At 41.0% G+C, this 25307-nt stretch overlaps 1 protein-coding gene across 2 annotated transcripts in view; it reads right to left on the reverse strand.

Moving 5' to 3' along the window:
- Window positions 1-25307, reverse strand: part of Astn1 (astrotactin 1) — a 310253-nt gene that overhangs the window by 89925 nt on the left and 195021 nt on the right. For both annotated transcript variants that reach the window (XM_027417274.2, XM_035445652.1), the window contains exons 9-11: window positions 9339-9413; window positions 2092-2229; window positions 1466-1616 (exon numbers count right to left, since the gene is read on the reverse strand). In XM_027417274.2, coding sequence (XP_027273075.1) covers window positions 1466-1616; window positions 2092-2229; window positions 9339-9413 — 364 coding nt within the window. The remainder of the gene's footprint in view (window positions 1-1465; window positions 1617-2091; window positions 2230-9338; window positions 9414-25307) is intronic.

The following is a 25307-nucleotide window of genomic DNA, read 5'->3' on the forward strand; positions in this document are numbered from 1 at the left end:
ATGAACTAACAGGTGCTTTAACTGTATTTTCCCAAGAGTTCCCATGCCCCTGTTCTTCTTTGTCCTCTTTGGGTACCTGCCAGACCCTCCTATCTGCCATGCATCTTTATCTTTGCTTTGCTTTTCTTCATGTCCACTTCTTTCTGATGTAAGCCAGGCCCCTCCTGGCTGCAGCTTAGTTGGTACCATCTTGGAGATTACACCCTGGACACCAGATAGACATTCAACATTGACACCTAGCAGATCCCTGAATGGAACAGATGCTCAGAGTTGGGCAAGAAGGAGGGTGAAAGATGGTGTTGGCTCAGCAGCCTCACAGCTTTCTCATGCTCTGGGTCCTCTCCCACATCACAACTGTCAGAAAGGGAAGTTAAATGGGGCACCATACCCCACCCCACTGCCAGGGATGGAAGTTCCCAGTCCTTTCCCCTAAGCCAATACTGCAGATGGTGTCTGAATGAATGTTCCCTACCTCCTCCATTCTTTGAACATCCTCCCTGCCATCCTTCCCTGACGCAGCCCCTCTACCTTCCTAAGTAGTTCATGATTCTCCCTCTAAACCTCTAAAGAAGGTAGGACTAAAAACAGATGATAGTGTTAGCAGAAACAGAAATGACCATTATATAGGAACCAGCTCTGATGGTTCCATCAGCTCCTGCCTCCGTTTACCTTCCTGATCCAGAACCATCTTCATTTCTATAACCTGGGAGATAGCATAGAACATCTTAGCCCCAGAAGTCTTACTGGTTAACAATATAACCTGTTCTTAAAGTAGCTAAGTCTATAGATCTGAAAACAAAAAGCAAAATAAAACAGAAACCCATATTTTTATTTAAAAAAGCAGGACTTCCTTGATGTAAACTCCAACCAATCACAATATATAGGATCTATGTAGCCCTGGCTGTCCTAGAACTCATTATGTAAACAAGGTTTACCTCTATCTAACTCTCAGAGATGCCTGCTCCTAGAGAGGAAGCTGGAGAGCTAAGCATGGGTGTTGAGAAATAAACTCTTGGTTTTGTTTTGTTTTGTTTTGTTTTGTCAGCTTTAGTCTTTAACAGCTGAGCCATCTCTCTCACTCCTGATGCCATTTTTGTTTATGTTTTTTATCTACCATTTCTAGTATAACTTACTCTTTTCATTTCCCTAGCTGTGGGTGGGTTTCTCCTAAAGTTTCTTATTAGGCTTGGGGACCAACTTCAGATAGCTCCTACCAACTATCTTGTAAGACTGAACTCTACTATTGAATATATGGAAGCTCCTCTGAAAAGATCTAGAACACCTAGTAGTACTCTGTAGGTACTTCTTGGTGGACTGATTAACTCCTCATTCCTATCAAGAGAAATGTTCTTAATTTAGAATATATGGTCACAGCTGGCTATCACCCATGTTTTCCTCTCTATGATAATACCATGTGTCACCCCCACCCTATACAAAAACCTGTAGGATAGAAGAATTGACATACCACACAACCAGTAGAGTCCAACTTGCGATCTGAAATGCAGCGAAAATTCTTACTGCAGCCTCCATTGTCTTTGCTGCAATCACGCACTGGCCCAAAGGAATCTAAGAGGACTTCCAGGCTGTCAAAGGATGATGATGTCATCAGCTCCTCTCTGTATGAAGAAGCAATGGAGGAATCAAGGGATTCCAAAAGCAACAAGTGTTCTTACATTCCATGTTCCAATCTGGTCTGCTTTTTCTAGTCTCGCTCTTTTATAAAAATTGAAGATTAGCCATACTCAAAGCCTTGAGCTAACAAATCATGGGCATTCACCATATCTGGGAAATGAGCCAATGCTATAATGCCTGGTCAAAGAAGGAGATCTGAATGTAAGCAAGGATATTAACATTTTATTGCCTGTCAGTCTTAGAGGTTTGTGGGAAGTGGTTACAAACTCTAATTTTATGTCCTCTTCCAGTGAATGAGCCTTGGGTTATACAGTATTGACCCAGATAAATAGCAGATCCTGTCTGTGTATACGGTGAACTTGAAGGCAGCTTGCCAACTTCAGCTTGTTATATGTCCCCCCACCCCCAGTTTTGGTACCTTCAGGTCATTTGCCACTTTACTCCCTCAGCCAGACTCACCTGACCTCCACAGCATCTTCCATCACAGTCATGTCAGTCTTACACTTTGCTGATGGATTGATGGCCAGCTCAGCTGGTGGAATCACGAAGCTCTTGCTGAGGGGCAACCACATGCCTTCCCCGAGGGTGTAGGTAAATCTGTGTGGACAGACAGACAGACAGACACACACACACACACACACACACACACACACACACACACACACACACTGGTTACAGCTGAGTATAACTGCCCACTAGCGTTCTGTCACTAGCTGCCTCCTCTTCAGCCTTCCTGAGGACTCTGCAGGGACCCACACACCAGGTGCCTGCAGGGATGCACGCCCAAAGTAGTTAAGAGGTAGCATAGGAACTACACCAGAGGATCTGGAATTCTATCATCATTTGCTCCTTTCTCATCCTCCCCATCCCTTGAAGTTGAAATTGTCTGACATGGATAGCATGACTGAGTCAGAAGAAGATAGAGGGGCCTCATCCCACTCATCGGGCCAAAGAGCAGAAGATCTGATTATGGTACCCATTCACCAGGTATCGGAAGTGGCTTTTATCAAGTCATAAAAAGTGGATTTCAGATTTTTCAGGTTTAAAGCTCGTCCTCCTTTGTGTTAAGTCATATAAAAATTGGAAACAGTTTAACTGAGAAGGGATACTGGCCACCCCCATCCTCATCCTGTGACTGTATATCTTCAGTTGCAGCCAGGGTTTCTCCCTGCCTGGGGGAGCTCTGAAAAGGAAAAGACAGGAAAAAGGTTTCCTTTTCTGGCTTCTGTATAACAGGAACAGAAGTGACTGAAGTTAGGAGCCCCCAGGGGTGAGAAGAGAACGATGAACAAATGAGAACAAATGAACAAAACAGGCCCAGATTTATTTTCTGAACTCCTACCCACACCCTGAGCTAACAATGATAACCCATGGGATGCAGGGAAGACTCTTTTTTATTTATTCTTACAACAAGAGCTAAAAGGAAAAAAAAGAATCAATCAGCATTTCAAGGGAGAGCTTAAGGAAACCAGGAGAGATTATTTGTTTATTTATTCATTCATTTCATCTCAAAGACATTAAAATGCTCTGTATTCACAGTAAAAAAAAAATAGTCTAAGGGATAAAAGCTAATGTGGGTGGAATATTACAAGGCAGCAGCAGCCTAGTGTCTCCTCCCAACTTGATGTGGAGGGAGGAACAATGGTAGGATATGTGCAATTAAGCAGAACACTGCACTGGCACCATCAGCATACTGGTCACAGCCACATTTCAGAGTCTTGTTCCTCTCTCTTCTAGCCCACACAGTCTTCTCTTCTCTCTGGGTTGCCTGAGATGTTAGGAAATCAGAATATATATATATATATATATATATATATATATATATATATATATATATGTATATATATATATATGAGTGATTGTGTGGTGGTGGTGGTAGGGGTGTGTGTGTGTGTGAGTGTGTGTGTGTGTGTGTGTGTGTGTGTGTGTGTGTGTGTAGCTAGCCTCAGAATGCTGGCCATGGAGAAGATCTAAAGACTGAGGATGCCCAGCTGTGTAATTTCTTCTCATGACCTGAATGATGGCCCTTGCCATCAGAATTGCTGAAAGAGAAGAAGACAGGTCTCAGCAACACCACAAAGGATTCTGGGAGAGGGATACATCTCTGTGGACGTGAGATGTGGCCTGATTTGGTAGATATTTCTCCTATTTCTGCCCTGTTTCTTAGTCCTCTACTCTTTTGAATCCTCTGAACTTCTGGCAATGCTCTGAGATGTTTCTCACTCTGTAGGAGGCTCTCAGATCTTTCTGCATCTAGGCAGGAGACAAGCCTATGACTTGGTGTGAGGGTGGGGGTGAATACTAAAGGCTATTGCTTCATTCACTAAAAAATCAACCAGGAATATTTATTGAAGGCACAATATTTATTGAAGCACCTCTACACACACACACACACACACACACACACACACACACACACACACACACAAATCCATTTGGTAATATTTTGGCAATAACAGGGTGATCCAGGGATGATGAGTTCTTTCCAAGGTGCCCTGAGTCTGGGACTTAAAATTAAAAGTGTATTGAAGCATAGACTTGTTACTTATGGTGACTAATATGAGGCTCAAATACCCACATAAGGCCTGAGAAAGCAGTCCCTCAGGTAGGCTCAGTGTGCAGAGACATGGCTTTTTTAAGAGGCCCTGCTGTACAGACAAGAATTTGAGCAGCTGGCATTGGGTACAAGAAAAGTATGTAACTAGTCTTTCTCTGTTCATCCAGCTCCCAAATAATGGCATGAAGACTTTTTATTAATTATGAAAGCTTGGCCTTAGCTTAGACTTACTCCTAACTAGAGCTTATAACTTAAATTAACTCATTTATATTAATCTACATTCTGGCACACGTCTCATGGTTGTTACCTCTCCTCCTGCACATCCTACTTGCTCTGCATCTCCTGTTGTCTCCCTACCTCTTTTCTCCCAGAGTCCCTGCTGTACCTGGAAATCCTACCTAACTTCTTTTTGCCTAGCTATTGACCAATCAGTCCTTCATTAAACCAATCATAGCAATGTATCTTCACACAGTATACAAATATCCCACAACAATAACCTTCAGGCATTTGTATGACTTCGTAAAGGACATTCTTGAGGTGGACACTTAGAGTAGTCAGCTTGAACAAGGGCAGCATTAGCATGTACCATTTCAGAAGAACAACCACAAGTTTGAATGACATCAGGATTCTGATGGTTCATTGGACATTGACCTTTGTTTTCTATTTTGGTTAAAATTATACTTTTACTTGTATAATGTTAACAGGTTTTAGGAAAACCTATTACATTAGATTTTAGTACATTTGTGATGGTTAATTATTTTTATAGAAAAGTGGGGATCCTGCCTAACCATCCCACAGTATTCCTAAGAAAAAGCCATCTATAACTTTCCCCAACTGAAACTATTCGACATAGTCCTGTGGATGCAAAGTTCAAAGTTCTGAAGATGTCAGTTCAATCACTTCTTTAGCTTCTTCTGGTCCCAGCCCTGTTTCATACTTCCATTCCCTCCATAATATATGATTGCAGTTCCTAACATCCTTCTACACTTTTGATCCCATTACTCTTGCTTCTATCATTATTTCTTTCTGGATTTTATCTTTTCTTTTCTTCACCTCAACTGATTCACTTAAACACTCATTGGCAGTCACAAACCCTTCCAGAAAGTCCCCCCAGAAGCTTGGTCTTCAACACTCAGTCTAAGCAAGTGACTCTCTGCTTTCCACATTACACAATCTCTGCTGCAATCCATGTATTGAATTGCACCTGTCTTTTTTCTGGGTTCATTGTCATTAAGGATAATGTGTATTCTTAACTAGCAGTGGGCACTTAACACAATTCTTAGACTAAGAACATCACTCAGTAAACAGTAATTAACTAAGCAATAAAATATTTCCTTTCATTCATTTTCAATGGCACGTGTGTGACATACCTGAAAGGTGCAAATATAGGGAATACATTGGTGAAGCTAATCTTTTGTGGTAAACAAGATGTGAGCTAAGCTTTGAGTTTGGATGGATCTAATGACCAAGACATAGTTTCCATGAGAAGCAGAAGATGAACTGCTCTATTAGTTAACAAGAAAAGCAATATAGTTTCTTCCAGTCTGTGATAGACTCAAGGTGAAACTCCATAGGGAAAGCCAAGTTAGATGTGGAATGAAACTAACATTTATTGAGAACTCTCAAAAAAGCAGGCACTTGGCAGAATTACTCATTTGTTTTCATGATGGCCTTCTCCGAAGGTGAGTTCTTTGGCCCCATTTTACAAACCCACCATTTAATACCATAAGGAGGTCACTGACCAACCCCCAAAGGTCAACCCTTTGTAGAAAAGAAAGATGGAGTTGGTCAGATATGGATTCCAACATCCTGACAGCCCATGCTGGCTGGTGCCTATGAAATTCTAAAACTTTCTTTCCCTTGAAAATCTACTGAACAACTCCAAAATCCAAATATAGTCTAAGCTGTTAGAAAAAAAGCTGTGTTCTGAAATCTCATCTGCCCCTCATTCATGCAAATTTGGCAGGGGTGACTTTAAAAACACTACCCAAAGGGAGCTGAGTGAGCATCTGGAATGTTCGCCCACGTTGTGCCTTCTCTAGAGACAGCTGGTGGTGACCACTGCTTTGAGGACTCAGATTTAAGCTGCACAGTCCCTATGAAACCCAGGTAGAAACTTCTGTTCAGAGGCAAACACTCATTAGCTAATGTTGGGCAGAATAAGCCTGTGGTCTAGCTTGGTGCAAAATAGAGTGTGGGAAAACATAATAGCTTTTGACCTGGTGTCTTCACCATTCCCCAGGCCAGTTTTTTTCTAGGACAAAGTGTTATTTTCACAGATGAAGGTATACACTTGGAGGGAAGGTCACAGAGATGAAAAAAGTGGCTTGCACTAGTTCTTAGCACCAGAGATTCCAGTGGAATAAATGGATCTTCACAATGAGGCATCATGAGAATGTCATTGATATAAAAACACAGCTGGGTGAACGAGGGCTCTCTTGTGTCTAGCTTGGGATTTCTGGTTTTCAAAGTTGGGTTCATCATCCATAGTCTTTCCTTGTCTGATTTCAAAAGCTTGGGAGATACCCAAAATGACCACCTACATATACCTGCCAAAGACCTACTTCATGCTCAAAACCATATCAAATCTGTAAAGCTCTCTGTGGAACCACTTCTTTCTTCAAGAAGGTAACCATTTCATTCAGAAGCAAACAGCCAAGTTAAAAGTAAATCTGAGATAAATTAATTGACAATTAACTACTATAGTCATTCATTATGAAACAGTACAGGAGATTTATAGCAATGTTTATTAATCATGCTTGTAGACGAAATTTACCATGATGTCATTAGAAAGTACTCATTCCCTGGGCACAACTTCCAGTACTTTTGAATAAGTTGATTTGTACTGGGTGCATTAGTCCTTATAAAGCCTAGGGATTATCACAAAGGGCCAAGGATAAAAGAGACCACCTCTTGGGCAAGTCTGAGAACTTAAAGACAGGCATCTTCTTTACAAGTCTATCAAGGTCATACCTACAGCATCTCAAATAGTGCTTTGGGATGATGGATGCTCAGGAGATAACAAATCTGGAGACCTGGTCTGCACCATAAAAATGTTTAATGTTTATAATAGAAGGAAAATATGCAATCTTGCTGAATGATAAAATATGAGAAAATATTGGATACAATGAATTGGATACAGTAGAAGATAGATTTGTCCAAGAATGGAAAATTCCACAGGAGAAGAGCAACTTATTTAATAGTTGAATGTTAACTTTCACTGGTAGAAAGATTTGAATGCCAGAATTTAAACTCTATTTCACAGATTAGAGAAATATATAGTGGCTTGGAATTGGTCATGATAAAATCATGAATCAGTACAGCAGCAAGCAAATAACCAATTTTCATCACTGACCAGATCAAACTGTTCTCAGAATTTCCATTGGTAAATGGTTGGCTTAGATGCCAGAATGGTTTTAATTTAAAAATGCCCAAAATAAGTGAAGCACAACCCATTGTATTCATTTGAGAAAAGAGTTATTGTCATGTGAGTGACCAAAATTATTAATAACATATTGATCACCCCACTGGCTCCTGAGGCAGTGAAGTCATGGATTAAGCCACACACCTGCTCCCCTCTGTAGCCGTGTGTGGCTGTCACATCCACTTGTCAGCCAATAAATTAGAAAAAAATGTTTGTGGAGGTGGAACATATTTTCATATGCAAGCTCTGCTCTTATAGAGATTTGACCAAAACCTTTATTTTTTATTATTAATTATTTACAATTTGTAGGAAACAGAGCACTTATTTGTGCTAATCAACAAAACTTCTTGTTGGTTCCCAATCACCTTGCTTTTTTATATTCAATGGTCCTGGCAGGTGAACAGTGAGAAAATGGGTAAAGTCATCCAAATGAAAAAACAATATCAGTGTTAGAAAATTTAAGTATAGTAACTATTGCTGATTTCTCCTAGAGCTCAAGTATTCAAATGCAGCCTGCATCCAGCATCATTACCTTGACCCAACCTGCCCTGGATAGAGATACTCAGGAGACTGAAGGACAAGTAGAGGCCATTTGAAGAAGTGTTCATATAAATGTGAACTGTAACTGTGTTTGTCCTAAGTAAAGAGGAGGAATGGCACAAGTTGCAAGTGGTAGTGAACTCAAGATGGCGAATGTAGGGGCAAACATCAACACCAAAGCTAGGTATGACTGATGGAGAAGGAGTTAGAGAATATAGAAATAAGTGAACCTCAGCCAACTGCATGACTACAGTAACAAGGAAGCAAGCTCTCCCCCCATCCTCCACCACTCACCATCTTTCGAGAAATGTCATGCAGTAATTGAACACATTCTTTGACAATATCCACCTGTGAAGTTCTGTTCACTTCCTCCAAAAGTGGAGGAAGACCAAGTCCATACTACCAGGCCAAGCACAGTCTCTGGCTCTAAGTAGGTACATGGTAAATGTATGTTAAGTGAAGGACAAACTGACTACAGGAATGAACAATAAGATCTTAGATTGGAAATAAGCTTGTGTTCCAGAAAAGGCCTGGTGTGAATTAAATTTTATGAAAATTCAATAGTTCATGGCTGGCACCCAAATTCTCCCTTTGCTTATGACTCTTTGTAATATGTGCTATTACCAGATATTCAGGTAGAAATTGGGAGGGACTAGAATCTTCAAATTTGATCAGGAGGGTAATAGATAAAAGAAAATAATAATAAGGTAGAGTTTAGAATAGAGGGAGGCAGGGGCGGGAGAGATTAATTTTGAACAACTCAAGGCTCTATGAGGAAGGTGCAAATTAGATGTAAAGTGGAGAGGCAGAAACTGACATTAATTGCCTGTTCTGTGCCAGATTTCGTGATGGGGACTTTCCCCGTATTATCTCATATATCCCTCACAATAATCCAGCCAGGCATGTAATATAGCCCCATTTAACAAATGGGGAAACTGGAGGCTCAGAGAGGTTAAGCACATTACTGAAGCTCGCTGAGCTGGCAATGAAGGAACTCGGACCCAGACAGAATCTGTCTGACTTCACAGCCCTCCATCCTGCTACTGGGTATGATCTGGGTGAAGTACTGGTGTTCTAATAGACATAACAAGTCCAAGTGTGTCTTGCATTTAACACTGGAAATGTTCAGTGGGAGGTGGAGCACTGGACTGATAGATACAAGCAGGTCCCTGGATGTGAACTTACCTGAATATTTTATCAGAGGGCTGCTCTCCCAAAACCAGGTCAAAGCCTCGCTGAAATATTGTGTAAGGCCAAGGCCTAAAAGGAGAAACATCATTCAATTAAAGTCCATTCAACAAACACTCTCTTCATGTCAGGTACTGTGCTAAGCTCTAAAGACCCAGAGATGCAGAGCACATATTCCCTGCCCTCAAGAAGTTCATAAATGTGAGCCCAGGAAAGGGACCAAAAACAAAGTTAGTTTTAAAAAATACAATCACTGAATTACCAAGAAAGCAGAAATTGATAAGACATGACAGTGCTGTTGTACAGAATAAGATGGAATTTAGCCATAATTTACAACCTTTTGTAATCTGTTGTATATTCACAGAAACCCATGTTTACCTTGCTTAAGAAAGATGGGGGTGAGGGGAGACATGGTATCTTTTAAAAAGCCAAGTTCTTTGAAACTAGCCATTTCTGTATTCCAAGGCTGCTCTGCTACTGAGTCAGTTGTCTGAGTAAGGTGGATAGTTTGCCTTGCTGACCCTACCTTCTCATTTGCTAAATAAATAAAAATAAATAAATACAAGTATGGGTTAATAATAGCACTTTCACAGACCCTCATGAAGGTTAGGCAAAATTTTAGGTCACAGGTCAGAGTCTTCAGTGTTCTCTCCCTACTCAAAATGACGTGAGGGTCCTCAGTGTTTGAGATATTCCAGATGTAGCTAAACATTTTTAATGGCACTTACACAAACAGAAGCAATTGTTCTTTTCAAGACATTTTCAACTCCGCCCTGCTAGCAAACATCTGGGCATTGGCAAGCATTCTAGAAAGTAGGAACGATCTCCTTTAAACAATGTGTATCTTTTCACTAGCTCAGCCATGGAAATCCCAAATGAGCTATTCATTCCAACAAGTCTTCCTAAAGCCTAGAACTTGAGCTAAGTACTGAGCTATTGTGTGCACTGAGTGGACTTAGTCGTTCAATTATGAAGCATAATTATGGAAGAGTCTCATAATTAATCCAATTACTGAACATTTATTTTGGCTATTCTTTTGTTTCCTAGGGGCTACAAATGTCAGAGAATATATTATAATTATTATGTGGGTCTAAATCTAATATTAATCATTAACTCTATGGTTGCCAGTGCAAGGCTTATCAGGAGACAGAATTGAGAAAAATGTAAAGGATTGTTCTTGAATGATACATGGGTAGTTGAACAGCACTGGCATTTAAAGGGTAGGGATAGGATGAATAGAATACTGAAGTGCCCAAGATGGTTCTTCATAACATAAAATGTCCCCACGTCCTGCAAGCTTTTGAATGTCATACGGCCATTTGCTTAAGTGGTTAAAAACTGCTTGTAAATCGGAACCCAAATGCTAACTCCATTTACGTATAAACACAAAGTAGCTTGTATAGTTTTAATAGAAGATCCATCTCAGGTGTGTAGCTATTATGCAGATTGAGGGGAAATTATACATTGTATAATCATTGATTCATCAACACAGCATATACTGGTTTGCATTTATTTTGTTTTGCTATTTTTCCAAGATAATGTCTAACATAGCCCTGGCTGGCCTCAAACTCACTTTATATCTGAGGGTAGCTTTAACATCTTGACCCTCCTGCCTCTGCCTTTGAAATATTAGGACCACTGTAGTGTACCATTTCACTAGATGTATTACAGCAAAATTCATCAGTCTCTATTTTTCTCATTATATATCTCATAACCATTATGACTCATATTAAGTAAATTACATTATGTATAAATGTCTGTAGTGGCACTTTTTTGTGCTGTAATACAATATTTACATGTTAAAACAGTTATTATCCCACTATAAGTTATTTGCTGTTTCTCACTTAATTATTACTAACACATTCTATTTACTTGTTGAAATTTTGTATGCTCACAGCTTGTATTATTTATTAACAATACAAGAGATTTTAAAATGGTTTTTATCAGATGGTATGTTGGGATAAACCAAATTGAGAACCACCAACTAACTATAACCAGCTAAGCTATTAAAGCTTCAGGAGAGCCCATGCTCTACAGTAAGAGGAAGTGTGGGCTATTAGGACTATATAAGGAATAAGACAGTACAAATGTGCTCATTTCTATGCTTGCTATTTATAAATACACTCTTCCTAGGATTCAATTTAGAAATATCCAAGGCTTCAAAAGTATCCAAACATAGCAAAATGAGTAGCCCCCACATCAAAGCAACAGCTTCCCCCACCAGATGTTGTCTATGTTCCTTTCATCATATACAGATGCAGAATAGCATTTGAATTTGCTTCTGTTTGGCTGAACAGTAAGAGATGACGCCTGAGCACTCCAAAACATGAACCAGTTCAATAAAATATCAAATTTATGAGGAGAAAATGACCCAGCTGATCCTAAACACTAGAACAATTAAAAATAAAAAGAGACATTGCATTTCATTTTCTTTCTTTAGGGGCAGTATCATATTCACTTAATATTGTTTAATAATTTTAAATAACACACGTTTTTGCCTTCGAGTCATCTCTAGATTCAAAACTGGTACAATGTGGAATTGAAGCAAATTCTTGGCATGGTTCCTAGGTTGTTTGAAAATGTATTTTGAGGAAGCGAATGGCAGGACTGGCTTGATTACAATGTGAATAAGAATTGAACACACATATGTCTATCTTCAAGACGCAGTCAATGAATCAGTGAGCATGGAGACATTTAAGCAGATATCTCCATGCTTCTCCATGAAAGTAGAAGAGGCCTCCAGCTCTTGACTCACTCAAAAGCAAAATCAACTGATAAAGGAAGAGCTCCGATATGTGGTATATAGATTCCCCGTTTGCATTTATAGGCAGGAGGGCAGAATGGTTGGCATTTAGGTTCTGGAGTAAGCCTGCTTAATTTGAATTCCAGGACACCACCAATCCCTATAATGACCTTGGGTAAGTTCCTTAACCATTTTGTATCCTTATGTCCTCATCTGTGTAATGAGGCCAACAGAAGAGAAACATTTATTTTCTGCTTGGTAGGTAGTTATGAGGAGGAACTAGTTCATATTATTATATGCTCAGAACAGTGTCTAGCATTAAATGAGTGTCAAGGAATCTGTTATTAAATATGTTAAATTTGCTAATTATCTGGATCAAATATAAATCTTATAAGAAGGGGTGATTTCTCCATTTCTATAAAGCAATGGTTCTCAACATGAAGGTTGTGACCCCAATGGGTAACATATCAGATGTACTGTATATCAATTATTAACATTACACTTTATAACAGTAGCGACATTCCACTTATGAAGTAACAACACAATAATTTATGGTTGGGGGACACCACAACGTGAGGAACTGTATGAAAGTGTTGCAACTTTAGAAAGGTTAGAAACCACTGTCATGTAGGAAGGTGTATCTTGCTCTAAGATATGATGCAATGCCAGCACAGCTCCAAACTCAAATTGCAGACACATTTGAATATGCAGGAGAGGAGACAGTTGTGAGCATGGGAAAACCAAGTCCCTCCATCCCTACCAGAGGAGCTAACTATTCAGTACTGACACTAATCACACAGGGAAGAGAATATGATAAAATTCCTAGAGAATTCGGGGAGTTGCAGATTGCACCAGCAAAGGCATAAAAAGAAATATTTATTTTCTCCCCATTAATCAGGCATGATCTGCCAAAGATGAGGATTTTAACTTGATTCATTTACCAAATATTTCTGGAGGCCTATTGTGTGTTAACTGTGGCACTAAGCAACGGGAATTGGAATAAGAAGATTCTTGTCCTCCAAGGAGTCAGCAGTCTTTCTGAAGAAACACATATTCGTTTAGATAAATAGTAGAGAGTGTTAACAGAGAAGAGGGGTGGAGTTTCAGGAAGCAGGCTTCATGCTGGCTGGGCCATCCAGAGAAGAGAAGGCTGTGAGTTTGGCAAGGCTTAGAATAATGGTGGGGAGCTTGGCTTACAGCACTAGGGTGGCTACATCGTGATTCAGGAATAGCAGGAAGTAATGAGGAAGTAGATATAAAAGTAGCAAAAATACATTGAAGCTGAAGATCCGGGACTAACCCCAAATGGAAAGGTTTCTGTTATTAGAACTCCTTGCATCAAATCAAGAAAGAAAAATGCTCTGGCCCCAACACAAGGAAACCCATCCCAGATCAGAGCAGTGCTGCCCCTTATGGTTAGAAATCAATCTACAGGCTGTTAGTAATGTCCCTCTCCTTTCTTTGCTGCTCACACTGTGAACTTTGTCTTCTACACATTACTTAAACACACGGTGGATTCCTTTAGCAGCCACAGCTCAAGTCTCCACAGGCCCAGAGTTCAGAAGAGAATGTCCTCTCTATCATTAGCAAAGCAATAACTATGGAATAATTGTTTGACATATCCTAGGTTTCTCGATCAGATTGTGGGCCAGGACACAGAGGCATCTAAGCAGGTTATAAGTCACATTGGTTCTTCAAGGCTAAAGCTGGGAGATGGTAGGCACTGTTAATCAAATCAGAGATTGTCGCTTCAGTCTCTATTATTCTGGCACTGCCAGCAGGACTGGCCATTACCACTGAGTGAAGTAGACTATGCCAAGGCTAGCTGTATGAAGAGGGCATCATTCCACCTTGGAACCTATAGCCAGCGTCAGGCCACACATGGTGCAGGAACCTGCCATAAAATGATCTCTCTATCTCTTGTCTCCTCTTGGATAGCTGCCTCTACTATTCTCTGTGCTGCACTGGGCAATACACCTGCATTGTCTTGGGTCAGAAAATGGGCAGAATTCAAAGTCTGAAAATATCTCTTTTTTTACTTGTTACATGATTTTTATTCTGATAAATGAAGGCCCTGAAACCTTCCCCTCAGATAGCCTCCATGTAGGCCCACCCAGATCAACTCAGCAACTGTCTTAGAATCATTGCTTCAGACAGAAGCAGAATGCAAGCTACCACAGAACTCACTGGAATGGTGGTATGGCAGTCAGAAGGATACACACACAACTATCCAATCTAAAAACATTAGCAACCTCTCATTGCCTTTCTTTTCCTGTTTATGTACCAGGCAATACCGTCAGCCTGTATATTCTTCTCTAAGCACTGACAATTTCTCAGCTTTTAGTTTCTGTTTACAACTTTCTCTTTTCCCCCAGTCCTAAGGATGTGTTGGTCCACAGGAAAGTCAGCTATGGACTTAACTGCCTATTTGGCATTGTTTCTGGTGACTCTGATATTTTGTCCACTGTGTAACTAGCATCTAAATGAGTAAGAAGAAGCCCTGTATGACTAGCCTGCTATGTGTAAGGCTCAAAAATCTCTTCATTCAGGCTCTTTCTTTGCAAAATGGGACTAACTACTGTGCTCCACACGAGAGTCCTTTATATGCCCAAGTGCAAACCCAGATTTTCTATTGAATAGGGCACTGGAAACAGAGATCACAGCCTTTGACCAGAATATCAAGTGATGGAATCAAAAGGGAATGGTGCGTAAATGTGTGTCTTTATCTAAGGTAATAAGGATGATAATGGTTAATAGCACCCCAAGTATTTTTGTGATACATTATAGCCTCAGGGCCTCTGGTATAGCCTAGATACTTTTCTACCTAGAATCCTGTATTTCCCCAATTTACATTACTCTTAATTTACACCATTAGGTAATAATAATTGTGTTTGAACTAGTAAATAGTGCATTTCCCTCAGTCATCATTGTATGTTGTAGATAACTAATACTGTGCGGCATATTGTATGCTATTTAAATTTAGCTTAAGGATGATTTCCTAAAATTCAAGCCTCCCCCCTCCTGCCAGCTCTTTTCTTCACAGAACCTAGAACAATAACAAATATATTAAGTATTCAGATAACATATCCCCCTCACCATCTGTAAAGGTCATGATAACTACTATGTTATTGGTGGTGTCATTGCATCACACAAGTGATTGATGGTTAGACAGACATGGCTTTAGTCTTGGCTGAGACAGTCATTGCACTGCATAACCTCAGTAAGTCACTTGGTTTTTACAGCCTAGTATAACCATATATAAAATGTGCAGATGCCAATCAATGGTCGATTTCAGAGCCTATTTTAGGCTAGTAGTCATGGATTTATGATACTAGTCAGCAAGGTCGGCAAAGGCAATGGTTGTTTAATTTAGTGAGTGTTAGAATATTTTGATGGATAAAATAAAATATCTGGAAAAAAATCTTACTTAGTATACTAGCAAGGACTCCAGGTGTGTGTGACACATTAGTACTTGATTGCCAAGAACAAGTCTTAAGTACAGTTTATGACACATAGAATAAACTCAAGAATACTGTTTGCTTTATAGTTCACATTTCCATTTGGTGAATAGAGAGTGCATTTCTAATGTCACATATATATATATATATATATATATATATATATATATATATACACACACACACACGCTGTGATGATGGATGATGGCACGTCACTTGTTATCTTCCAAACGTAAATCTCAAGGGCTGTAAAATTAAGTGTTCGTGAGAGTGCACCCATTGTTCAATGTTTATTTACAGGTAAAAACATCAATTGGTAGTTTTGATATGTAAAAATAACTTCGTGTTTTAGTAACTAGCAAAGTAGTTAGGAGTCGGGCTCAGGAGCTAGATGGAGCACTTTTATAGCCAGGTTTCACCAACCGTTAACTCTGTGACTTTAGAGAGTCCATTATTTCATACCATCAGGCCATTCTTCCCACCTCTGCACCTTGCCCCCGTCATGCAGCAGCTACACCATCTTCCTCTTTCCATCAACCCTCACAGTCTGGATCTTTGTCCTTGCCAAGGTTTCTGTCATTTTAAGTTATTTCAGTATCCACGGAAGTGGTCCTTTCAATGCTTGTGCTGGCTAGTTTTATATCAACCTGACTTAAGCTAGAGTCACCCGAGAGGAGGGAGCTTCAGCTGAGAAAAATGCCTCCCCAAGACTGGACTACAGGCAAGCCTGCAGAGGATTTTCTTAATTAGTAATTGATGAAGACAGCCCAGCCTATCGCAGGGTGGTGCCACCCCATGACTGCTGGTTCTGGGTTCTACAAGAAAGCAGGCTGAGCAAGCCATGTTGAGCAAGCCAGTAAGCAGCACCCCTCCAGGGCCTCTGCATTAGCTCCTGCCTCCAGATAAGGCCAGCCCTGTTTGAGTGCCTGTCCTGACTTCCTTCAATGAAGGGACTATGATGAGAACATGTAAGCCAAATAAACCCTTTCCTCCTCAAGTTGCTTTTGGTCGTGGTGCTTCATCACAGAACTAGAACCCCCACGCTCAAGATGCTTCTCCAATGATCTTGTCTCTTGCCTTCCTTCCCACCATCACATCTTCACTTCCCAATATCGGAAATGCACCATTAGTTTTGAGTTCAAGAATCCCAGTATCCAACCCTCATCATTCACCTTCCCTCGCTTCTTTTTGTTTGTTTGTTTGTTTGTTTTTTGACAGGGTTTCTCTCTGTAGCCCTAGCTGTCCTGGAACTCATTCTGTAGACCACACTGACCTTGAACTCAGAGATCCCACCTGCCCCAGCCTCCCAATGCTGGGATTAAAGGCGTGTACCACCACCATCATCACCCAGCTGTTGCCTCATTTCTAATGTTTGACAATATTCTACTTTCCTGAGACAGAAAGTCCATCCATCCACTCTTTCCCTGACCTCCTCCCACCTCAGGTACTCGCTTTTTGTAAATTAAGATTGAATTCTGTCATTAGTTACTACGACAATGCCTTTCACATTGACCTCAGATCCCACATCCCTGCACTGCTCCCACACACTTTTCTGCAACACTTTAACAATGGTTAAAACCAGTGACCACATGGCTCCATTTTGGTGTCACACAAGAGAAGACAGCTGACAACCACACTGTTGGTCTCATTGTAAACCCCTCCTACTAACTTCCAGTGAGCTCGGAGTACTTCCTACTGATCAAGTTACATTTCTTTTCTCCATTCACTCTCCTCTCTGGACCACTATTTAGTACTTTCTCCTTGAACCTCTGACACCAGTCCGTTTATCCTTCAGCTGATATCTTCTCTCTATGCATCAAAGACATAAGAAAGGCAATCGGATTCAAAACTTTCCCCCATCGCACACACCTATTGCCTGTCTGTGACTATTGCTTGGCCTCCTGATGATAATGAGGCATGAGAAGTGTATGTCCCTGACTACAAGGCATATCAGCTTGCCCTTGGCATAGCATAGGCATTGGATTGTAAAGCAGAAGTTCTACATGGAACTTATAATGCAAACTCTCTTGAGATCTTATGACCTCAAGCAAAAAAACAAACCAAACCACAACAAAACCCCACAGACCCTTCCACTTTCTTCATATGTACCTTTGATATTCTTGAATGAAATAGGCATAAATAAATTTCGAATCATTAAGAATTTTGGTTTTAATTTTAATTCAATATTCTGCAGTGGTTTTCATTCTATATTTTATGTGTGAACATGAATATGCTTTGCATAAATTATTTTATTTAAAGATAGAGCAGTGAGAAAAATGCCACATCCCTGCCTGTGTGTGGCTTGACTGTCTCCTCTATAATAGCGCCTATGTCATCAGCTGCACACAGTGAAATGATTTCCTTCAAAGATGTGCAACTAACTTTCTAAAACCCTGGGGTAAATAAACTGGTTAAAATTGTGTTTAAAATGTTAAAATGAAATTTTAAAGTTTGTATCGTGTGGATGCTGTGTGTGCATGTGTGCCATGTGTGGTCACAGCACATGTGTGTCACTACACTCAGAGAGAAGAGGACATCCGCAGGAGCCAATCCTAGCCTTCCACCTCATTTGAAACCAGATGCCTCTTGTTCACCTGTTCATTGCTGAATGCACCAGGTTAGTTCCCCCAGAAGCTCCTAGAAAGCTGTCTCCACATCCTTCTCCCCACAGAAGAATTGGGATCCCAGATGCTCCTGCTATGCCTCAGGCTTTTGTGTGGGTTCTGGGAATCTGATTTCAAATCATCAAGTTTGCACAGCAGCACCTCACCCACTGTGCTGTCTCCCCCCCTTAAAATGAGGTTTTACCTGAAGATATTTTTAGAAGTATATAAAATGATTTTGAAAATGCAACCGTGAAGAAGATGTAATTTCCCCTTCAGATTTTGGGATCCTGGCACACAACTTGGACCCCCTGCCCCCACACAGAGAGTATCAATAAACAGAAGTATATACATGTACACAAATAAAAATCACTCTTGGCTTCTTTTGGTCAAAGAGAGCAAGCTGGAGAATATAGGAAGTGAACTCCAACAACACAGAAGCCAACTACTTTTATTCCTAGCACCTGAATTATAGGAAGAAATTCTACATGGTCTTTGAATTAAGAAGCATCATAGAAGGCAGAGGCAGAGTTCATGTGTCTTCAGATGAGGAAAGTTGGCCTTGAAGTTCTCCTGAATATTTTGGGACTCCCGATTATTTAAGGCAAAAGGAGGGGAAAAAAATCTTGAATGAGTCAGAAGAGGCTGGTAATAGTAGCTGCTATTTATTGAACACTTATCATATGTCAGGCAAGCACAACACTCAGAGGCCTCCATGTAAATCTCATAGCTTCCTTCAGAGTAAGCAACTCAGCTCTGCAGTCATGATGCCCAGCTGCAGAGGTGAGCAGTTCTGGTAAGGGTCAGTTGCTTAAGGTTGTATGCACCACATGCTCTACTTTCTGTCATGGCTTCTTTACATCTCACCACCATGGAATAAGAGCTATTGGAGAAAATGTATGAATAAGGCTTTGGGCTTTGGGTCTAAATCCGGGAATGTTGGATAACCATTGGCCTAGTTCTCTGTGTGGAGACCACTCATCTGAGGAGAAGTTGTTTTCAGTCTACAGGAAGGCTCTCCTTTTCCTTGGCCCGTATTTTCTAGGGCAAGTTGAGATAGTACACATGGTTGGAAGCACTCGTTTCTCTGTTCCTCTTGAAATATTCTGTCCCCCACTTGGACACCGAATCTCCTTTATCTCTATAACACTAAAAAAGTGACACTTAATAAGACATTGCCCAATCTTCAGGGTGCAACAGATTTACCCCTGATATGACCACAATGATTCTAAATGTTGGTTTCTCTCATTTCTTAAATCTAGGGTATCAGGTATAAATATTTTTGGAAAGTGAAGCAGATGATTCTGAGGCATACACTTCTATCAGCCAAGCCAAGCTTTATAGATAAATTTGGTGTTTTAAAAAATATGACTGACGTTAAAGCAGAAATTGTAATGCATCCTAAGAACTCAATGAAACCCATTTACATGGTACTGAATGATGAATGAAATTGAGGAACAGAGCATATTGAGTTCTTTATTGATAAACTAAGATATTTCATATCTCATTACTGTCATATGTGATATAGATTTGTTTTTGTAAAACCTGTCAGTCATTTTGATTTCTGTAAACCAACATTTCCATTAATATAGTATGTCTTAGTCAATGTTCTATTGTTGGGAAAAGGCACCACGACCAAGCCAATTCTTAATAAGGAACACATTTAATTGGGGCTTGCTTATAGTTTCAGAGGCCTATTATCAGCATGCCAGCAAGTGTGGCAACATGCAGACAGACATAATGATAGAGGAGCTAAGAGTTCTGTATCCAGATCAGCAGGCAGCAGGAAGGAAAGAGAGACACTGGGCCTGACTTGAGTGCTTGTAACACCAAAGCCTACTACCTCCTAGTGGCTCACTTTCTCTAACAAGGTCACACCTCCTAATCCTAATCCATGTCAAGTAGTGCCACTCCCTAATGACCAAGCATTCAAATATATGAGCCTATGGGGACCATTCGTATTCAAAGCATCACACAGCATTACCCAAACTTGATGTTGTTCTACAGGAAGGAACACATCCACAAGTACAGGTATTTACATATGGCCATGCAGATGTGACCCAAGCCACATGCACGATCACAGCACTCATATTACTCCTGGGGTTTGGAGACCAGATAGCTGGTGGGATTAAGAACTGCTCTCTGACCTTCCCGGCAAGTGCTGCAGATAAGTAATCATTAATGCAGAGCACAGCATGTTGAGTGCATGCCCCTTGCAGACCACCACTAGGCCTGCAGTCATGCAGACAAGCCACCCCTAAAAGGTCTCAGGATAGCCCCTGTGTTGTCTGGGGCTCTGCAGTCAGATAATCTCTAGTCAAGTCCAAGGTCTAGATGTCCATACCTTGCCAGCTACATTTTGCTAGGCACAAAAAAATTGATACAGTAAGATACTTAACCCTTCCTGTATGCCCCATTTTTGTGGAAAGAAGATAATAGAAAAAAAAACTATTTCTCAGGGAACTATAAGGAGATTAAATGAATGAATAAGTAGAAATTTCAGGACAATAACTGAGGTAGAGTTGTCATTTTCTGAATTAAAATTTGCTCTCACCTTTTCTCTGTGGATCCTGCATCTAGAGGCTCAATAGATTTGTACTCTGGGCTAATGCAACCAGGGTCTCAAGTTCAATCTTCCTAAAAGCTTGTTAGTCTTGCTTTCTCTACATAGCCTGCTGTGTCCCTGACATCCAACTTTAATCACAAATGAACAAGATAAGAACTTGGCAATGGATCTGCATAAATTCACTGCCATACAAGTAAAATGGTTCAACATCTACCCATGGCAGAATGTGACCTCCTAGTACAAGAGAAGCCACAGACCTGGGGTTTTCTACTTCTCCATGGATGCACACATTAAGTTCCTGTGGGAAGTTAGTAAATAGTACTAACTCAAGAGAAGGGAGATGAATAAGGGTACAGAATTTACAGTGGGAGGCGCAGATCACTGTGTTACTGTGATTAATCATGTAAATAAGCCAGGAAGGAATAAAATATCCATCAAGAAACCCAATTTGTATTTTCGTATTTTCCTAAAGCCTTCCTCTACATACCAATTTATTTCATTTCAACATACATTTAGCAAGTTTTGCTTTTAATTGAACTGCTCATCCATTTATTCATTTATTTATTTACTTGAAAATATTAATTAACCAATAGCCACATAAAAAACACTTTTCTAAACACTGTCAAGGGACATTGAAATGATTAATAGGCGTTCTTTGCCATCAAGGACTTCATTAATGTACTAAATCATTCCCCAAGCATCTATTATGCACCTCTGATAAACAGCCACTGTGGCGAGTTCTGGGACACAGATAAAAGGCTAGGTCTTTGTCCTGTATCACAGACCAATGGGATAAAGATGACAAGTAAACAAACCATGGCATTTAGTTTGTCAATTGTTATGATCGAAGAAGTAAAAGCCACGATTTATTGGATATTAGCTAATAATTACTGAGCAAGTGCTTTCATTTATTATATCAACTCTCATTAAGAACTATAAAGAACAACTACTGTATTCCCACTTAATATATGGTGAAAGTAAGGCCAAGAAAAGCTAAATAACATTAGCCCAAACTTGTACCTAATGTGATAAAGCCAGAGTTCTGGTCCCACCTCTTGGAAGTCAGAGTCCTTTCTGTAATGTGTGAGAATTCCTGCCACCCTGTTCAGCAAGAGAACAGAGGGAATTTGCAAACTGGTAGGGTAAATGAGGTTAGAACAGCACCAAGATCTCTGGAAGAATGAGATACTCCAAATGAAATGGAAGCAAATGGGATGAGAGGAAGAAAAGATTATATCCAGTTCAAAGGTCATGAAAGAGGAAAAAAAAAAAAACCTCATGCAGGAAGAGCCTAGATACACTTTGGAAAATGATCTGAATCTAAGTATTTGTGGTGCAGAAGGGAGAGACAGACAGTGTGGACAAAGGCATAGAACAGGTAGACATGAGGGGGCACTAGAGGCAACAAAGGGGACAGTCATCAGCAATGTAAAGTGGGGGGGGGGGCATAAGGGAATGGGATGGTTGAGATGGGGGAAGGACAGAAAGGGAGAGCAAGGAAAGATTGAGGGAGTCATTATTGGGGCTATGGAGAAACCTGGCACTAGGGAAATTCCCAGGAATCCACAAGGATGACCCCAACTAAGACTGAGCATCAGTAGAGAGGGTGCCTGAACTAGCCTTCCCCTGTAATCAGATTGATGACTACCTGTATTATCGCCATAGAATCTTCATCCAGTAACTAATGGAAGCAGATGTAGAGATCTACAGCTAAGCACTGGGCGGAGGTCCCAGAGTCCAGTTGAAGAGAGAAAAGAGTGATAACATGAGCAAAAACGTCAAGACCAGTTTGGGGATACCCACAGAAAGAGCTGGCCAGAGTTAGTGGGAGCTCACTGACTCTGGCTGGACTGACTACAGGGGAACCTGCATAAGGCCCTCTGAATGTGAGTGACAGTAGTGTGGCTTGGGCAATTTGTGAGACCACTGGCAGTGGGAGCAGGATTTATCCCTAGTGTTTGAACTGGCTTTTTGGAGCCCATTCTCTTTGGAGGGATACCTTGCTCAGCTTAGATATAGGAGGGAGGGCCTTGGTCCTGTCTCAAAGGTGCCAGAGTTTGTTGACTCTCCATGGGGAGCCTTACCCTCTCTGAGGAGTGAATGGGGGAATGGAATGGAGGGGAGGTGGGGATAGCAAGAGGAGGGGAGGGAGTGGGAACTGGGATTGGTATGTAAAATGAGAAAGGATTGCTTTTAAAATAAAAATGTGATAAAAAAGAGTTCAGGTGCTGATAGGTAGTATTTGGATTTGTTTAAGCTGGGTAGCAATGAGTTAGTGAGAGGCAGGCAGTGGAGATCTGAGCCTACATTTTGATAAATCAAAAGGGCCTTAAATTGTGTTCTAGAAAAATCAGAGGATTAAGAATAGCAAATGAAGCAGCCAACAAAGGTCTGACTGGAAAGGGCTGATGAGCACTATGAGGTCTACTCTGGCCATACCCTAAGGTTCAGTGGTAGGATAGACATGTGATAGTGCTTCTAAATTTCCTTAGACACAGAAAAGCCCTGTGGTTTATGTGGGGTTTGTGTAGAAAGACATAGGAAGAAGACAGACAGTGAAAATGCAAAAGTGTGGCTTTATTAACGGCACTAATTCTTGAAGTCATGAGGCCCTACTTGGTAAGGGTCTGAGGAATCAGGAGAAATATTTCCATTCAGCCACTGCTGCTTGGCAGGCCTCTAGTCAAGCAGTGGATTTCTAAGTTCAGCAATGCATCCAGATCACCCAAAGGGCTTATTAAAATGTAAATTTGGGGCTCCCACCTCAGGACTTCTGAGTCAGTGGATTTGAAGTGGGCTGAAGAACCTTCATTTCTAGTAAGTTCTGTGGTGCTGCTGACCCTGCTGGTAAGGGGGGTATTTTAAGTATCTTGGTGTCATTGGTTTTAATAACTCCTCGCTGGCTCCCTGAACTGCCTGGGATCTTGAAACATCTGGAAAAATTGCCTGACATAGTGTGCCCGAGAAGAGGCATAGACACGGATTTATTTTCATTAATGTTATTCTTTTGTTTAAAAAGAAGAAAGAGAAATGCTGAGACATGAGACATAAGACCATAAGTTTATTGTAAGGCCCGGCAGAATGGGGAGACTAAGAAGAGGAACAGGGGTAAATGGCCAACCACCATAGAGAGAGCACATAGGTGAGAGAGAGTAAAAAGGAAGCTGAGGGGAAACAGAGAGAGGGGAACAGAGAGCGTAAATGGGCAGGGACCTTGTCTTTTAAAGGGGTCCACTGCACCTGCATGCAGACTTAGTTCCCATGGAACCTTGGGCTGACCAGGGTACTGCCTGTTCCACCAGGTAACAGGGGCAGGCCAGCATAATGCCTGAACCTTTCAATTAACCCCGAGATTTTAAGGTGAAGTTGAGAATGGTCAATTGACTTCAAGCATGGAACCAGATACACATGAAGGGGCAAGGCCTGGGCCTTGAGGAGTTCATGGCTTGTGGGGTGAATACTTGTGCATGTATTTATACAACATCGGGAAGTAAATAATGGGGGAGGTGACGTGACGGTGGAGAAATGTAGAGCAATGAAATCCAGAGATGGTCACTAAGGGAGGATTCCCCCAAAGGAAGCTAGACTAGGAAACAGGATGGTCTTACCCAGGGCTCCCAATGGGGAGGAAGACAGCAATGATGATGCCAGGGTGTGACTTCTAATGATAAAAGGGGGACCCCCATCTCACTCGGGGGGAAGAGCTTGAGAATGACTGACAAAGGATTAGGTTAGCTAAGATTTATGGATCAACAGGACAGATGTGTGAGGACCCTGGAAGACCAGGGCATGGGGGCAGGCTGGACAGAAGGCGGTTCAGTGAACAGCATGGATGCCAAGCTCAGGATTCATTCCAGCCCACCAGAGAGTTGTGGAGAGCCCTGAGGATTCTTTGCATTGTCCCTGACATTCCCATTGGACTCTGTCTTGAGTTGAAGATTTCCTCCTAAAAGAAAAAACCCACAATAACTACCATCTTTTTGTTATTTTTTCATGTAAAAGACAGATAGGAAAACATAATTCAGACTCTTGGTCTTGTTAGACTCTCAGCAGATTTCAATCCCTTTTGCTTATTTATGGGCCTATTTTTCCCAAGTGCTCTCTTTTCCTTGGTATATTTGTAAACACATTTTTATTCCACGTAATCCTTTTGGCAGCATTAACTCATTCTGCACTCACCGCCCTTATCTTTCCTTAGAAGAATATTCACAGACACAGAGCTCACACATACTTAGTTGTTCTCTTGTATAACTTTGTTTTTGTCTGGGGGTTTGAGGATGCTTCCTGGTAGAGACTTTTCTTCCCCCTTGGAGCAACTTGCTCATCAGGTCCAACTTTGTTTTCTTCTTTTCACACCATAGTGTGCCAGCTACTCTCTCTCTCTCTCTCTCTCTCTCTCTCTCTCTCTCTCTCTCTCTGAAACCTAGAAAGTATTCACTCTGACCTTGGACTTTGGACACAATTGTGGGCAGCTTCAAGCTTCTGAACTAACAAAAGATTTCAGATCCCTGTGGCTGTTCCTCATGCATCTCCCACCAGTCTCAATTTCACTCACACAAATGACAGCTGCTGGGACTGCCACTGTTGGATTGTGCT

Source organism: Cricetulus griseus, chromosome 5 (assembly GCF_003668045.3).
Source record: "Cricetulus griseus strain 17A/GY chromosome 5, alternate assembly CriGri-PICRH-1.0, whole genome shotgun sequence".
Classification (NCBI taxonomy): domain Eukaryota; kingdom Metazoa; phylum Chordata; class Mammalia; order Rodentia; family Cricetidae; genus Cricetulus; species Cricetulus griseus.